Here is an 18,018-nt window from a genome sequence, read left to right on the forward strand (position 1 = left end):
AGTTCTGTTCTGTCTGAAAAGCTTTCTCTCTCTTTGTCCTCAGCATTTGTATATCTTTCTGAACACAGCATCACATGGTGAAAAGTTCACCACAAGTTTGCACAGGAATTCAAATCATAAGTTGGATAATCAGTTTACTACAGAGAATGTTTACATGCATATCCATGAAGAGTAATCATCAGGATAAACCGTCACCATCTGTCACTAGCTCTGCACATTCATAGAGAGTTAAAAGCTGTAATTTTTATGAGAAAAGAATAAGTGAAATTACCTATAGGCAAATCCAGTCAATTATTTATGTTCAGTCCTTGTACCTATAGTAAATCATTACTTCTCTTTTTATGAACTTTGGTTAATTGGTTTATACCCTCTTAGGATGGGCTCTAATTTGTAGATGCCTGCTTGGTTTGGCAGAAGCAATTCACTCATGACACTTTAAGAATGGCAGAGTTCTCAATGCAATTTTGATTACCAGAGAAAACATAATAGCAGTCCCATTATAAAGGAGCTTAAAATTACTAATCTAATTTTAGGAATTCTTATAGAACCATCATTAGGAAATAAGAAATCATCTATTTGTCTGTACATCATCATGCCAAGACAATACATCTTCGTTGCTCTGTGGTGATGTGCTGAAAAGAGTGGGGTAAAGAGCATGACAAATACAGAGGCAGATGCTTGCAGCCAACCATTTAGCTGAGATCAGGGTCCCCAATGGAGAAGTACGAGAAAGGATTGAGGGAGCTGAAGGGGTTTACAGCCACATAAGAACAGCACTAAAAAACACCCAGAGCTCGCAGGGCTGAAACCACCATCCAAAGAGTACACATGGACAGACCCATGGCTACAGCGGCATATGTAGAAGAGGATGACCTTCTTGGGCACAAATGGGAGGAGAAGCCCTTGGTCTTGTCAAGGCTTGATGCCCCACTGTAGGGGAAACCAGACCAGGGAGGCAGGTAGGCCTCGGTGTTTGGGTGGGTGTGGTAACACCCTCAGAGTAGAAGGGGGAGGGGGTTTTATAAGGGGTTTTGTGGATGGGAAACCAGGAAAAGGGATAACATTTGAAATGTAACAAAGGCCCTCTCTGGGGATGGACAGTGGCTAAGGTGCTCTGAGCCCACACCCCCTTTGATCTGAGCCTGCTGCCTCCCTTTGTACACAACTGTGATGCAAGGTGTCAGCCTGGGACTCCACATGGGCTGCTGCTGGCACTGGTATTGGCGTTCAGGGCCAAGAGCATGATGAGCAAGGAGCACATGGTTTGTCCTGATTCAGAGCAGGGCCAGTGGCCACCAGAGAACAAGCACAGCTTCCTGTACGATCATTAGGTCTTCCTGGGCAAGAAGGACTCCAAGACCTTTGATAACTAAGCCTGGATGAGAGCAGGAGAGGCTGGGGAAAATTGTTGATCCAATCGACAGTGATGAAGGCGGCCTTGTTACTACTGAAGACCTGAAAGTTTGGATCAAACAGGTACAGAAAAGATACATCAACCAAAATGTGGCTAAACTCTGGAAGGATTATGATAGGGACATAGAGGAAAAGATCTCCTGGGAAGAATACAAGCAGGCCACCTATGGCTACTACCTGGTTAACCTTGCTGATTTCCAAGATATCTCTGATCATCACAACTTTAAAAAGATGCCTCCACGAGATGAGAGGAGGTTTAAGGCCTTGATGGTGACCTGACAGCTACTCAGGACGGGTTCATTGCTTTTCTGCACTAAGAGGATTTAGAACATATGAAGGAGATTGTAGTTCTGGAAACCCTGTTGGATATCGACAAGAACGGGGATTGTTTTGTGGACCAGGATGAGTACATTGTGGACATCTTTTTCCCATGAGGACAATTGCCCTAAGACATACTGGGTTTTGTCTAGGGAGCAGTTCAATGATTTCCCAGTTCTGAACAAGGATGGGAAGCTGGATTAAGATGAGATTCACCACTGGACCCTCAGGACTATGACCATGCACAGGCTGAGGACCGGCATCTGGTGTATGAGTCAGACAAATACGAGCATGAGATGCTGTCCAAGGAGGAGATTCTAGACAACTGGACCATGTTTGTGGGAAGCCATGCCACCAATGATGAGGAAGATCTTACCAAAAATCATGATGAACTTTGAAAGACACTCATCCTCATGTGGCCAACGGTCACAGGCTTCCTGCGGATGTTCTGGGTTATTGCTATATTTGTCAAGTATATAGCAGTTGTGTCTCCAATGAGAAACCTTTCTAAAGCTCAAAAAATCGTACATTGCACCACAAACCATAATACTAGGCGATTTAAACACTCCACTTTCATCAATGGACAGATCAGGGAAACAGAAATTAAACAGAGACATAGAAAGACTAACAGAAATTATGAACCAAGTGAATTTAACATATATTTATAGAACACTCCACCCTAAAACCAAAGGATATACTTTCTTCTCAGCATCCCATGGTACCTTCTCCAAAATTGAGCATATAATCGGTCACAAAACAGGCCTCAACAGATACAGGAAGATAGAAATAATCCCATGCATCCTTTCAAAAAACCACGGACTAAGGCTGCTGATCAATAACAACAAATAGGACAGAAAGTCCACATATATATGGAAGTTGAAGGCAATGACAACTTGGTCATTGGAGACATAAGAAAGAAATTAAAGACTTCTTAGAATTTAATGAAAATGAAGATACAACATACCCAAACTTATGGGACACAATAAAAGCAGCGCTAAGAGGAAAACTCATAGCTCTGAGTGCCTGCAAAAAGAAACAGGAGAGAGCATATGTCAGCAGCTTGACAGCACACCTAAAAGCTCTAGAAGAATATTAAATAAACCCTAGAGGAGTAGAAGGCAGGAAATAATCAAACTCAGGGCTGAAATCAAACAAGAAGAAACAAAACCGAGTATCAAAAGAATCAGCAAACCCAGGAGCTGATTCTTTGAGAAAATCAACAAGATAAATAAACACATAGCCATACTAACCAGAGGTCACAGAGAGAGTATCCAAATTAATAAAATCAGAAATAAAAGGGAGACATAAGTACAAAATCTGAAGAAATTAAAAAGATCATCAGATCCTACTACAAAAACATATTCAACAAAACTAGAATGTGGAGGAAATGGACAATTTTCTATACAGATACCAGGTACCACAGTTAAATCAGGAACAAATAAACCATCTAAACAACGACATAACTCCTAAAGAAATAGAAACTGTTATTAAACATCTCCAATCCAAAAAGAGCCCAGGACCAGATGGATTTAGTGCAGAATTCTATCAGACCTTCATAGAAGAATTCATACCAATACTGCCCAAACTATTCTGCAAAATAGAAACAGACAGAGCACTACCAAACTCCTTCTATGAAGCCACAATTACTCTTATACCTAAACCACACAAAGATACAACAAAGATAGGGAAATTCAGACCTATTTGATTTATGAATATTGATGCAAAAATGCTCAATAAAATTCTTGCAAACTGAATCCAAGAACACATCCAAACAATCATCCATCATGATCAAGTAGGCCTCATGGCAAGGATGCAGGGATGGTTTAATATACGGAAATCCATCAACGAAATTCACCATATAAACAAACTCAAAGGAAAAAAAACCCACATGACCATTTTATTAGATGCTGAGAAATCATTTGGTAAAATTCAATACCCTTTCATTAATAAAGTCCTGGAAAGATCAGGAATTCAAGGCCCATATCTAAATATAGGATAATGCAGAATACATCAAACCAATAACTAACATCATACTAAACTGAGAAAATTGAAGGAATCCCAGTAAAATCAGGGACTAGACAAGGCTGCCCACTCTTTCCCTACTTAAGTACAATATGGTACTTAACGTCCTAGCCATAGCAATCAAACAATGAAAGTAGGTCAAAGGGAAAAAATTAGTAGGGATGAAGTCAAAAGACTAATATTTGAAGATGATATTATAGTATATTTAAGCAACACCAAAATTCCACCAGAGAACTACTTAACCTGATCAACAACTTCAGCAAACTGTCCGGGTATAAAATTAACTCAAACAATTCAGTAGCCTTCCTCTACTCAAAGGGTAAACAGGCTGAGAAAGAAATTAGGGAAATGACACCCTTCACAATAGTCCCAAATAATATAAAATAACTTGCTGTTACTTGAACCAAGCAAGAAAAAATCTGTATGACAAGAACTTCAAATCTCTGAAGAAATGGAAGAAGGTCTCAGAAGATGGAAAGATTTCCCATGCTCATAGATTGGCAGGATGAATATGGTAAAAAATGGCCATTTTGCCAAAAGCAATCTACAGATTCAATGCCATCACCAACAATATTCCTACTCAATTCTTTATAAAGGTACAAAGTGCAATTTGCCGTCATTTGGTATAACATAAAACCCAGGACAGCAAAACTCTACTCAACAATAAAAGACCTTCTGGGGGAATCACCATCTCTGACCTCAAGCAGTATTACAGAGCAATAGTGTGTATGGTATTGGCATACAGACAGGCAGCTCAGTGGAACATAATTGAAGACACAGAAATGAACCCACACACCTATGGTCATTTGATCTTTGACAAAGGAGGTAAAACATCCAATGGAAGAAACATAGCATTTTTAACAAGTGGTGCTGGTTCAACTGGAGGTAAGCATGTAGAAGAATGTAAGTTGACCCATTCTTATTGCCCTGTACAAAGATTAAGTCCAAGTGCATCAAGGGCCTCCACATCAAACCAGATACACTAAAATTAATAGAAAAAAAGTAGGGAAGAGTCCCAAAGACATGAGCACTAAGGAAAATTTCCTGAACAAAATACCAATAGCTTATGCTTTAAGATCAAGAATCGACAAATGGGCCCTCATAAAACTGAAAAGCTTCTGTAAGGCAAAGGAGAGTGTCATTATGACAAAAAGGCAACCTACAGATTGGGAAAAAAAATCTTGACCAATCCTGCATCTGATGGACGGTAATATCCAAAGTATACACAAAACACAAGAAGTTAGAGTACAGAGAGCCAAACACCCCTGTTAATAAATGGGGTTCGGAGCTAAAGAAAACATTCTCAGCTGAGGATTATCGAACAGCTGAAAAGCACCTAAAGAAATGCTCAACATCCTTAGTCATCTGGGAAATGCAAATCAAAACAACCCTAAGAATCCACCTCACACCAGTCAGGATGGCTAAGATCAAAAACTCAGGTGACAACAGATGCTGGTGAGGATGTGGAGAAAGAGGAACACTCGTCCATTGTTGCTGGGATTGCAAACTGGTACAAGCACTCTGGAAATCAGTCTGAAGGTTCCTCAGAAAATTGGACATTCCACTACCTGAGCACACAGCTATACCTGTCCTGGGCATATACCCAAAAGATGCTCCAACATACAACAACAAACATGCTGCACTAAGTTCATAGCAGCCTTATTCATAATAGCCAGAAGCTGGAATGAACCCAGATGCCCTTCAACAGAGGAATGGATTTGAAAAATGTGGTACATCTACACAATGGAGTACCACTCAGCTATCAAAAACAATGACTACGTTCAATTCATAGGCAAATAGAAAGAACTAGAAAATATCATCCACAGTGAGGTAATCCAATCACAGAAAAACACACTTGGTATGCTGTTGGGAGCGATGGCCTTGAAGACCTCCATTATTGATGTTATTATTATGGTTAGCATTAAGTATGACTGGGTTCATGGAAAATCCACAGATACCTCAGAAGACTAATACAAATGTTGTGGTCAAGATGAATAATCATATGATAGCGTGTGATGATAAGATACCCAATGTCATGACCTGTAACCTTTCTGAAAAACCAACATCCTGCTAATAGATATGACAAACCTGTGACCTTTCTGACATCCTGTCAACATCAGCCGATTCCCTGACCACACGAATATTGTGTCCTTGGCGTGCGTAAATGTTTCTTACTTCACCCCTCTCTCTCTTACCTTTTTATGGTACAAATTCAGCCTTGGGGAAAAATAAAATTGTCACCTTGATCAGATTCTTGTCTTGGCGTCCTTCTTCGCGTCTCTTGTCCCTCATTCTCTTCCAGGTCCTCAGCACCCCTCATTGACAGTATGCTCATTGATAAGTGGATATTGACCAAAACCTCAAATTACCCAAGATGCAATCTACAGATCTCAGGAAACTCAAGGAGAAGGATGACCAAAGTGCAGATGCTCCCACTCCTTCTTAAAATGGGGAACAAAAATATCCATAGGAGGGGATATGGAGGCCAAATCTAAAGCAGAGACTGAAGGAACAGCCATTCAGGGCCTGCCCCACATGTGGCCCATATATATATACAGCCACCAAAACTAGGTAAGATTGATGAAGCTAAAAAGTGCTTACTGAAAGGGACCGGATATACATCTCCCCTGAGAGACACATCCAGGGCATGTCAAATAAAGAGGTCAGTGCTGGCAGTAAACTACTGAACTGAGAACAGGACGCCCTTTATGGGAATTAGAGGAAGGATTCAAAGAGCTGAAGGGCTTGCAACCCCATAAGAACAGCAATGCCATCCAAATAAACCACTAGCAAAAGACTATATATGGACTGACCCAGGGGTCCAACTGCATATGTAGGAGAGAATAGCCTTGTTGGGGCACCTGTGGAAGTGGAAGCCCGTGTTCTTAACAAGGTTGGACCTTCAGTGCAGGGGATTGTCCGGGAAGGGGTTTCTAAGTGGCATGGATTGGGGGAGCATACATATGGGAGAGGGCACGGGAGGGGGGCTTAAGGACCAAAAGCTGGGAAACGGAATAAGTTTTGAATAAAAAATATATATCTATTTAAAAAACTAAAATTTTAAAAAATGATAATAATACTAAGAAATAATCAAAAAAAGAAACTGTGAATAAGAAAGAAATTTTAGGATTTGGAAAAAGATGAATGCCAGGTATTTGAAAAACTGTATGATCATGGTAAACACTTTAATATACTTGAGAAATTTTTTACATGTTAATGAACTGCATCTTTTTTTTAAATAGTGAATGGAAATCCAGTCCCTTCCTGGCTGTGAGTCTAGGGATCCAGATGTAGTGGAATTCATTATTTGTTGGTCCTGAACCTTTGAGTCTGCTTCTAACTCAGCTTATGCCAAGGAAACTAGGCCAGGGTGATATCTAAGCCATTGACCAAACTATCTGGACTAACAATCACAGGTGAAATTCCACCTTGTAAATGGGAGGAGAGGAATAAAAGATACCTTTAAGGATTTAAAAAAGATGAAATGTGCCCAAAAAAGCCAATAAAAAAATTTTAAATAAAAATAACTTAGGAAATACAAAATACTGGGGTGCCATTCCACAATCATGATGTGTTTCTTCTGTGATAGCTTACAGGTTAATTTACTTCTCTATAACTGTTTTCATATTTCAAAGTAAGTAATGGCATCATCTGTGGAGTGATGGTGAGAACAAAAGCTTTGCCGAACTTGAATAATCGATTCCTCCCGAGCATGTGCTTAAAATTCTAAGCACAGGGAAATTTCCTGAAGGGATTAAAAAACAAAATCCAGGGTTGGAGAGATGTCTCAATGGTTAAGAACCTTGACTACTCTTCCAGAGGTCCTGAGTTCAAATCCCAGCAACCACATAGTGGCTCACAACCATCTGTAATGGGATCTGATACCCTCTTCTGGTGTATCTGAAGAAAGCTACAGTGTACTCACATACATGAAATAAACAAATGTTTAAAAAAAATCCAAATATAAAACAGGAACAACAATGATGTAAAAACATTCTGCATGCTGGGTATGAAGGCATGTTGCAACTTTAATCAGCTTTGTAGGTATTTCTAATAAACACACAAAGAAACAAAAATCCTATCACACTCCTAGCAGTTGCATCCAACATAGAGAGAGAGCTGTGAGGTAGTGCATGCTGCTTCTTTCCCCAGATACCCCTGGGCCTCAGGCCTGCACCCAGTGAGCTGGACCAAGAGCAGCCAGGTTGAAATTCCTGCTGCCATGGCAGGATTCTGCAGGAACATTTCCCTTTGACAACAAGGAACCTGTGTGGAGGAGACCTCTTGGTGAGTCCTCAAGGACTCTACATGTCCTATTCTACAGGGAGAATCCCTGGCAGGTCTTTGAGCAAGGCCAGCCAGTTGTTTGGGGAAGTCTCTGGTCATGTGGCAGAGGGTGAGGAATGGCAGAAAGAAGGGCAGCTCCACTGAGAGCAAAGGATAACCCTTCTAGGCCTATGAACTCCTAATTAATTTATCTTTTCACCTGAGCCCTATTCACATTTTCTTACTATCATACAACTGTGATCTTGATGAGCAGCTGGGCTCTTGTTTTCTTAATCAGTTCTTTGTTGTCACAGACGTTTTTAACTTACTCCAGCCCCTGAGACTTATTCATACCTTCTGTATGCAGTAGGACCCTTGGTGGGACTGTCATCTCAAAAATAGAAGGTTCGGTAATCCAAAAGATTGGACTCCAGTTTACCTCAGGCCAGGAAAGAAGTCAGCCACCATTAGCAAAAGAGCAAGGGAAAAATTACATAGGAAAAACAAGTGGCTTAATCAGAAGAAAAGATCCTCAACTTCTAAGGCCCGCATATCTGCACCCCTCTCTTCTGAGCTTTGTATAGTGATGTTGTATAACTCCAGATGGTAGTAAAAGGCAGAGTTCTTCCCAGAAAGGTCAGACATGATTTTCACTCTTACATCTCTGAGGTGGGGTGGCATTATAGCACACATTCATGTTGAATTATTGTAACACCTATGATAAGAAGACAGAATCCATATATCACAATGCCAAATAGACTCCCTCCTGAACGTATGGACCCATTAAAATTGAGGTTCAACCTGAACTCAGGCCATTCCACTCCCTTCCCATCCTCCTGATTCTTATGTTTGCTACAAGTAAAAGATCATGGTGCAGCCCCCAATATTCTCATGCCTAGACTTGTCTATTCACGAAGAATGATATTGGAGAATTGATGGCTATATAGTTACAATGTAGTAACACAAGGTCCAGGTTGACATTTGCTCACTGATGTCCAATTTAATTGTCTTGTTATATTTGAGAAAGGGAGTATGTCCTACATAATTATTAAAATGGACAGAAATTTATTATTTTATATATGCCCTGTAGTTGATCACTATGTTTCCAAGTAAAAGGAGTTTTTATTGCAAAAAAATAGGATTATAGACCATTGATTTTGTGAAGTAAATGGATATGTAAATGGAAACAATGTCGGCTTTCAAGGACTGCACAGTAAGCAAATATTTCCAGGTTTTATACACTCAGAGGTATAGAAGTAATATATTGGCCTCCAGAAAAAGGGAAAAGCTCAGAAAGGGAGACGTATGTCACATGCATTGTCTCGAGTACTAGATTTACTTTTCAGAAAAATGTCCCTCCTCCTTGGCCCCTAGAGATTTGGGTGCTAAGAAAAATCTGTTCTCCAATTCAGGGTTGTAAGCAACCCTCCCCAGCAAAAGCATTGTTGACTTCTAATGAAGCAGGAAGACATATCTAGCTTTGAAATAGAGGTTGCCAAATGGTATTCCCAGTGACACATGAGAGACTGGAGGAAAGGGTCCCCACAGAAATTCATCACTTTGTGGAGAGCTGGTTAGTAGGTAGGCCATAGAACTTTCCAGTGACATCACCAGTAAGCCGTTCACTGGACACTCTATTGTATCTAAGAGATCCCTAGAATCTTCTGTGATGTCACCAGTGTTGTGGTGACACCAATTGCCTTTGGGATATTACTTCAGTTCCCTTTGGGTTCACAAGCAGGCATGTTTCGCCAGCTGCTCAGGCTATTTCGGAAGGAAAGTGTTGATCAAGGAGAGACCGCACCAGGTCAGAGGGAAGCTGACCCCCTCTCTAGTGAAACAGGAAGGAGGAAATCATTCTGGAGAAGGCTTGGTGAGTCGTAGGCAGAGTTGGGGAACATCCTCAAGGAGGTAGGTTTGAGATGTGCCTTCTAAGACTAGGCCTTACAAGCAGGAGCCTTGGGATTTTTCAAAGGCAAACCAAGAGTCAGGAGTTCCTGATCTTTAATTTGAGAGAAAGCCATAAAGTTGTAAGACTTCAGTGTCTTTTCTTGAAGCTTTTTAACTGTGTCAATGATTGGCAGGAGGAGGCACTGTGGGATTAACAATGTGACGATCCATGGTTGGGAGTTGAAGCACTTCATCCTCTAGATTACTGTAGGTTACATAAGTGTCTAATGGCGAGAACAAGGAAGGATGCACCCCTAGTCATGAATTGAGTTCTCAGACACTTTGGGCTGGACCACACTTGGTTAGAGCTTGATGGTGCTAAGCATTATGAAGTCATTATGAACTCCAGGATTATCTGCACCACCTCTGATATGATATAACAATCTCGCAGATGTTTATGTCTCAGTCCTATTATAACTTTCAGTGCCGGGGGTTGTGTAATAGTGAGTGTGGCACGTGTATGGCATTAGAGGTTGGGAACAGGGACATAGCTTAAGAATCAACCTTTAAGAAAGCTTTTCTGCTCTTTCAGGGATTCACCCAGTCTCTACCATTTCCCCTTCCTCAACCTCCCTTTTGGATTCAGAATGATCTATTCTGCCCATTGGTTCAAATATGCAAATTCAGTTGGGTTTATCTGTCTACAGGTTTTGGTAGGAAGGCATCATCCCAAAATGTCATCAGTAAGCAAGAGGAGTGTCTAAAGGAACTGGAGGAACTCAAATTTGAAATCCAGAAGTGTCAATTCGAGAGGGATGAACTTTATCAAATCCTGGATCTTTATATCTATGATGAGTGGGACCACAGGTAGTCATTATGCCCAGTAACCTGTTCACTGTCTTGTGCTCTCTCTCTGCTAACCTGAGATTTCCTCATAGCATGTGAGAGTTTCACTTCTCATCCTGGATTTTAAGATTTGGCAGGCAGTTGCTTGTGAGATAAGCTAGGTGCTGTGTGTTTAGGGTCAACCTCTTTTGTACTTGACCCTGAGCCTCTTGGATTAGCGTTGGTTCTGTCAGCAGCTGGAAGGACCTGGTCATACTTGCTGCAACTGTGTGTGTGAATGAAATGCCTGCACGTCATCACTCTTTCCTCTGAATTTATTCATTATACTCTGATTCTATGGCACCTCCATGCATGTAGTTGGCATTCTAAATGTGTTTGGATATGGGTTGCTGTGTATGTATGTTGAAGTATATGTGGTGTTTTACTCAGGATCAGGAGGTCTGGGACCTTTGATGGGGTCTGAGGATTTGTTTGATCAAGACTTTGCAGGTCATGATAGTGATGAGTACGTGGAGGCCCACCCTGATCAAAAGAGCACTTTGTTCCTTCTGTATACCTTGGTGGCACCCAGGACTCTCCCGAGGGGAGGAGGTGCTATAAATCCTCTTCCCTGTCAAACTTAGTTATGCCCTCTGGGAATTCATGTAACGATAGAAACCAAGGATTGAGTATACCTTCTTTCAAAACAAGAGAAATGTCATCACAGCTTTCTCTTGGGCCCAAAGCTGTGGCACAGACTGGAGGAATTTTCTTCCTGAACTAGTCAATTCCATCATGCTCACCTGGCCAGCTCTTGAAGGTCAGGTCCCTCCAACGGGTACCTTGGCTCTGTTTTCCTGTGCCCAGGATAATAAACTTAACCAGTACAAATACTTTGAAGGAGCAAGTATGTGGTACATACTGAGTTTAAGTAATAGAGAGAACAGTCTGATTTTACCTAATTTGTTTCACCTGCTTTGATCTTTAGTTTTTTATTTTTTTAACTATACAGGGATTGTTTATTGTGACCTAGAAATGGTCACTGTGGTCTTGACAGTTGTTATTCCCAAACAGGCAGCTCTCAGGCTCTGCCCCCTCCTATATAGTGAGTCTTTGCAGAACCATATCTCTCAGGATTCCAAGGAGTCCTTATTTCAAAACAAATGTTTGCTTATTTACATAGAAATATTTTCTGTGGATTGAGTCTCACTGTTGGGTTTTGGTCTGGTTTTTGACTTTGCCATTTTCTTCCCTTCCACCATTCCTTGAATTTGAAATTTTTTATTATATATTTTTATTTACATTTCACCTAATTCTGAAATCGTGAGTTCAAAACATTATATGTTCCTTTGCCCATTACCTAACCCAGGCTGCACGTCGAATTGCCAGTCCTTCAATCTGAACATGAGATGAGAATGATGACTATGCAAATGATGACCAACTCAATAAGTGATGCCATGGAGAGGTACAAGGAGCTCATACAAGTGAACAGTTCCTACCGGTGAGTCGCTGACAGAGATGAGAACCCAGCACTAGGCAGGGAATGCTTCTGTCCTGTATGACTTTAACAAAAGTCAGGGCTCTGGTTCTGTAGTGTCTGACTCTTAACAAGAAGCCTGCCTCCTGGCAGGAGTCTTGGATTTGTAGCTCTTGGACTCAGTTGTCGTACATGTGAAGGGTGTAGAAGACCCTCCAATTGTTATTTCCCCCGTTAAGGATCCTCTAGATAGAAAAGGTTTGCACCATGATGGGAATATCAATCAATTCTGAATCTCTAGGACTCTGATAGGAGATTTAAAGATCTGTGATCCATGAGAAACACATGGAAAGATTGTACAGCTATTGGGTCGTCAGCTACCCCTCAGAGGGGCTTTCCCCACAACGTGAAGATGGTTTCACCATACCATGGACATACGAGCTCCCTTATGGACCATGTCTTCTTCCTTAATTTATATACACCATCTTAGTGTCAGGATTTTCAGAAGTACTTTGATTCATGTGGAATGTGGATTCTGGATTTGACCTCCTCTAATTGGTGCTAACTTGTATAGTGTGGCTCTATTCTGGGGATTTCTGAGGATGAGGACCCTTGAAGGGATGATTGGACTTGCAGGAGTGACAGGCAAATAGAAGCTGGCTGGGATTTACCATTTTTTGTTTGTGGTTCAGCATCAGGCACTCCCAGCTCCTGCGTGAACAAACTCAATTGAAGAACAATATACAGATTTTGCTGAATGAGAAGACAGAACTGCTGGTGGAGCAGACTGAACTGCCAGCATCCTCTGTGGAGACAAAGAGGTTCTGTGAAGAGGCCGGAATGAACATCTGTGACCCCAGAGCCAAGCAACAGCAGGTAGGGTTAGGGCTCAGGGTCAGGTTGTCCTCAGGTCTTACCATAACTATAGACAAACCAATGTAACTGTCTATTGACTGATCCATGACTGTCCTAGGTCTCACCCAAGTGTTCATTCATGTGATGGTTTACAAGGCTTTCTGTGGAGATAGCCCCTTTTAAAGAAACTGCATGTTTGGAAATCAAATGCTCCTGCTCTTCGAGAATCTGCACTTCATTAAGGGAGATAAGTTGATTTCACAGCACAGCACTACATGCCATTGTGTATGGAGGGTGCTATGTGGGAGCCCCTCTTTAGACTAGAACAGGGCTTTGAGGGATGAAGCAAAAGCCTGGAGCTCATTTCTTTTACAGGGATCGTGTGAGACTCAAGAAGTAAGTAGTTTTCAAGGAGGAGAGCCTGCTGGAAATGGCAAAGAAATGGTTCTCATTGTCATTTGTGGTGGCTTTTGTTCTTCCTCCCCTCATGTCCTTGTATATGAAGATGGTGACTTCATGCTTCATAGATCTTGGGTAACTACAGAGCCTGTGTATCACCATGTCAGTCCTGTCTTATTTGAGTGCTCCTGGAGAGTTCATAACTGGGCCTTACAACCTGAAGCTGGTTAGAAGAGCAAGGATGTGGAAAAGGTTTCTCAAAGGCTGAGGGTTTGCATGAGAGACTTGAGACTTCAAGAACACAGTTATCCGTATGTACCCCCAATTCTCAACAAGAAAGGTGCATTGCTGTGCTGACCTGCATCTTAGGGAGCATGCGGGGAGGCCAGTTCATGACATGCAGTTTTGTCCAGTCATTATCTAACTTAGTCCTTTAAGCCTAGGTCTCTCAACAAACATGAAGCTTCCTGTTTTGTGCTGGCCAGCAGTCTTTGCACCATTCGTCCAGTTCCAAGTGGAGCCCCCTCTCTTATTTGTCTCAACACATTCTTAAACCATTCAGCTATTTTAAAAATAAGGATTAGATTTCTTCACTTTACCTGAACAGAGTTATCCCCCGGGGAAGATTCTGGATTGTCTTATTGGCTTCACCATGATCTTGCATGGAATCCTAGAGTGCAACCCTCTGCTGACATTGCTTTGCTGACTATATCATGGGCACTGCATTCTTTCAGGATAGATTCCCTCTCAATATTGTACACAGTGCTGCATTTCAGAAAATTCGCTGTATGTTATTTATTTAGCCTTTTTCTGACTGACATTGAGGTTGTTTTAATATCACAGGAACTCTAATGTGATGAAATGTTCCTGGTAACTGACCATGAGTTACTGTCTTCTCTGATGCTTCCAAAGTCTTCTATGAAGGAAACAGGGTAGTTTTAGTGAGGGGCCTATGATGAGTCAGCATAGAGCTTGATGGAGTCTTTTCCTAGAAATCTCTCTCTTGGGGATTTGATGTTGTGTTGTTTAGGCTATCTGTGCAGAAAATGTAACTTACTTGTCAGACCAGCAAGTATCTGCATAGAAAGGTTTCCTGAAGTGGAAATGAGTACAGGCCAGGGCAGCACAGCCTGCTTGAGTCTAAGAGACTTGTACACAGCATTGTTCCCACTAATTCCTCACTCAACAGGAAATGTGCTGCATAAGAGCAAAGTTTTCATTTGTGCATGCGAGTGTGTATCTGTGTGTCTGTGTTTGTGTGTGTGTTTGTGTGTGTGTGTGTGTGTATGTGTGTGTGTGTGTGTGTGTGTGTTTGCAGTAGTGAACGTGTGTTTCCCTCTATTTCCAAGTTTCATGAGAAAAGTACTCTAAGCATTCACTTTACATCCATGAAACATGAAATAGAGCTGCCCAGTCATTTGGCATCTCCATCTAGCTCTGTACAGCAAAAGGACACTTAAATTACTAATTTATTCTATTTCCAAAAATTTCAGAACAGAATTATCTTGTGAAGTCTGGGGGAGGAGTGGAAATATGTTCAAGTGAGTCGTGTTTTACAGGGGTAACAAATGGTACAGGCCTAGAGCTTGCAGGTCCCTTTTTGTTATGGTGTAGAAGCAGGACAATAAAATCCTTTAGAAATGCAACCCCCAAAAAGAGGACACAAAAACACCTGTAAAGTTAGATTTTCAAGTGATTAGGGGCAAAACTACTGATCTGCATTGAAATCCTTTGGAGCACATCAAAGGAATGGAGTACTGGGAGGTAAGGGCAAGGCTTCTCTAGAAAAATCCATGAGTTTATTCTGCTTCTCTGTTCTTTGTGAATTGTGAAAGCCCACTGGAAGGTTATGTCACTCACTGTGTCTTCTCCAAGGTTGCTTTCCACATTGCCTGCTACCATTTCTTTCGAGCTACCTTGGCACACTACAACTTCCCCTGGGAGTTTGGCTTGGATTTTATTCATTGAGAATTTGAGTTGCTTGGAATTGTATCGTCATCCAGAAAAAGTCCCATAGCTATGCTGTGGTTCAAGAACAGGGCAGTTTCAGGAACCCCTTTAGGTGCACAGTTAATCCAAAGCGCTCCTCTATGTTATCTGTGTAGCATTCTGCAAGTGCTGTCGATCAACATCATTTTCTCTCAGTTAGTTTCAGCCTCAATGGGTTAGGAGAAACGATGAGCTTCAAATGGGTCTGACAGTGTAAGAACAGGTAGCCCTATGAGAAGCCATGTTCAGAAAGTGGAACAGAAGTTTTAGTTAACCCAGTGATTCCACAACAAGGAGTAGGTATTGCCATTGCAACTAGGGAGCATCAATGTTGTAGTGATCCCAGAGTAACCTTGAAGGAGAATCTATCCAGACGTCCATCAGCCAAGGAGTAAAAGTGTACCATACGATGGAGCCCTTCCATAGAATCTGATTCAGTGTGAGATAATCCATGCAAGCTTTTACTTACTTATTCAAATTATCTCTGGAACAATCACATTACGGGGAGAAAATTTGTTGATTTGGATCCAGGTTATGGAGATTTCCTGTGATTCTAGCTTTGGGCATGAAGTCACTCAGGCTATGGTAAAGACAGCTCCGATTAGAAGAAGTTGCACACTTTGGGGAAAGTCTGAAAGAGTGAACAAGAACAAGAGTCTAGTCCACCACCAACATATGATCCTTTGCTGAGCAACAAGACAGCTCTACACAGCCTTTGGGACTTGCTAAGCCAGATTGTTAATGGAGAAAGAACCCTGAGTCTATGACGGTTTATGAGAGGACAGCACATCACTGACTGAGCTGTCTATAGGCTCTGGCCACTATGTACATATCCCACTCAACATTTTTTTTTATGCCTCCAGCGAATCCTGGGGAATCTTTACATTAAGCATTAATGTTCAGGTAGGAACACAGGCTGGAAGAGGCCATTTGAATATCCTTCCCTATATAAATACCCTTTTTGGGTGGACGACCACCCCACCTGGATTTCAGCCTCAGGCAGTTAAAGAGCTACTCAGAGTATTGTTCTGGTACAGTTCATGTGAATTTTACCCATGAAACAATATATATGATCGTCTGGATTTCTTGCTATGTTCTACTCCTTTCTTCCTGTGATCTCTCCGGAAAGATCTGAGGACATTTTCTCTTCTGTCCTCTCACAAATTGCCTTACACTACCCATAGACTTACAGGGGTGCTATTCTGTTTATACATCACAAGCACCTTTAATGTCCGTGTGTACGCTGGGAAGATTTGCATGGAGCACATTCTCAGTGATTACAGGATCTATGCAATTCCCATGGATTTGATGTGAGATGGCTTCTCTGTGTATTTGCAGATACAGTGGTTACAAATGGAAACTAGACGGGTTCCTTCAGTGCTAACATAATCAGAAATTTCACCTCAATTCTGGGCATGTTCTCCAGAAGGAATCCACATGGTATTCTAGGTTGCTCATACCTCTCTTGAACTCAGATTCAGACCCAGCTACAATATTATTATTCAATGTCATATACCTGGACCAGTGGGGAAAAATGCTCATTTTTCTCTTAATCCCAGCACAGTGCATAGTCCTCAGTTCAAATTCTAGCAGTGTTAAAAGCTGAGATATAAATCCAAGCATAGGTACTCTATGTCACTTGGGGATGCAGGGACTGACCTCAGCTGACAGGTCATGCTGGATTGTCCAACTGAATAGAGCTGATGTAAGAAGGAGAGCTAAATTGACAACCACTCACTAAATCTTTATTCCCTTGCTCTGCTAGGTCTGAAATTCTCCAGCAGAAACTCGAACATGACACGGACCATGACAAGATCTCCCTTGGAGAGAAGAGCTACATGAGGAGAACTAAGTGTGCACAGCAAATACACCACTATTGCGTCTCATCTGTAGTGTCCATAGCAATTGTGGACTGCATTTTCCTCCTTTAGTTTAACTTCTTTGGATTGAATAGGCCGTACTTTCACCTCAGCCTCTCCAACAAGTGTGCACTTTTTGAGGGACTCATAGAAGTGCTGATGCACATCAATCAAGAGCTGCTGGTCATCCAGAAAAACTGTGCACGTGTAAATTTGTACTTGTCCTGATGGATCATCCAGAAGAGTTTCGTGCAGTTCAGTTCACAATATTGGAAAGACTTTGTGACAAAGTCTGTAATATCATTTATACTCAGTATTGGTAGGCTTTTTCCTTAATACCCCCACTCCAACAAAACAGACCTACTTCCACTCCTCTCAAAAAGATTGTTACCATCACTAACTGCTTGTCTACTATGTCTCCAAGGCAAGCCACAGGCTATAAGTCTATTCTGCAAAAGGAGCAGCAAAAGAATGCTTAGCGCAATTCTTCTATTTGAAGTTTGGTTAATTTTTAATTGTTTTGGTTATTTGGTTTTCCTTCTATTCATTTGAAGATTTATTATTTATCTGTTGTTGTTGTTTTGTTCATTTGCTTTTCTATTTTGATAAGGATATAGACTGTATATATTGACTACCTGCATCTGGTTACTATCAAGTAAATTGGATGTATTCTGGTCAATAAAGGAGTAATCTCAAACTCTTCAC

General features: G+C 41.3%; 2 protein-coding genes and 1 pseudogene across 2 annotated transcripts in view; all 3 read left to right on the plus strand.

Moving 5' to 3' along the window:
- The window catches only part of LOC148003534 (disks large homolog 5-like), a 446,357-nt gene that overhangs the window by 123,823 nt on the left and 304,516 nt on the right, over positions 1-18,018 (plus strand). The gene's annotated exons all lie outside the window — the stretch shown is intronic.
- On the plus strand, positions 1,242-2,129 carry LOC148003539 (reticulocalbin-1 pseudogene; annotated as a pseudogene).
- LOC148003540 (disks large homolog 5-like) lies at positions 9,691-18,011 on the plus strand. The gene is made up of 5 exons (XM_087568797.1): positions 9,691-9,892; positions 10,617-10,776; positions 12,104-12,235; positions 12,904-13,087; positions 17,220-18,011. Exons 1-5 carry the CDS (start codon positions 9,763-9,765, stop codon positions 17,223-17,225), a joined length of 612 nt encoding a protein of 203 aa, XP_087424923.1. The 5' UTR covers positions 9,691-9,762; the 3' UTR covers positions 17,226-18,011.

This window comes from Rattus norvegicus, chromosome 9, assembly GCF_021556685.1.
Source record: "Rattus norvegicus strain SHRSP/BbbUtx chromosome 9, alternate assembly SHRSP_T2T, whole genome shotgun sequence".
Taxonomy (NCBI): domain Eukaryota; kingdom Metazoa; phylum Chordata; class Mammalia; order Rodentia; family Muridae; genus Rattus; species Rattus norvegicus.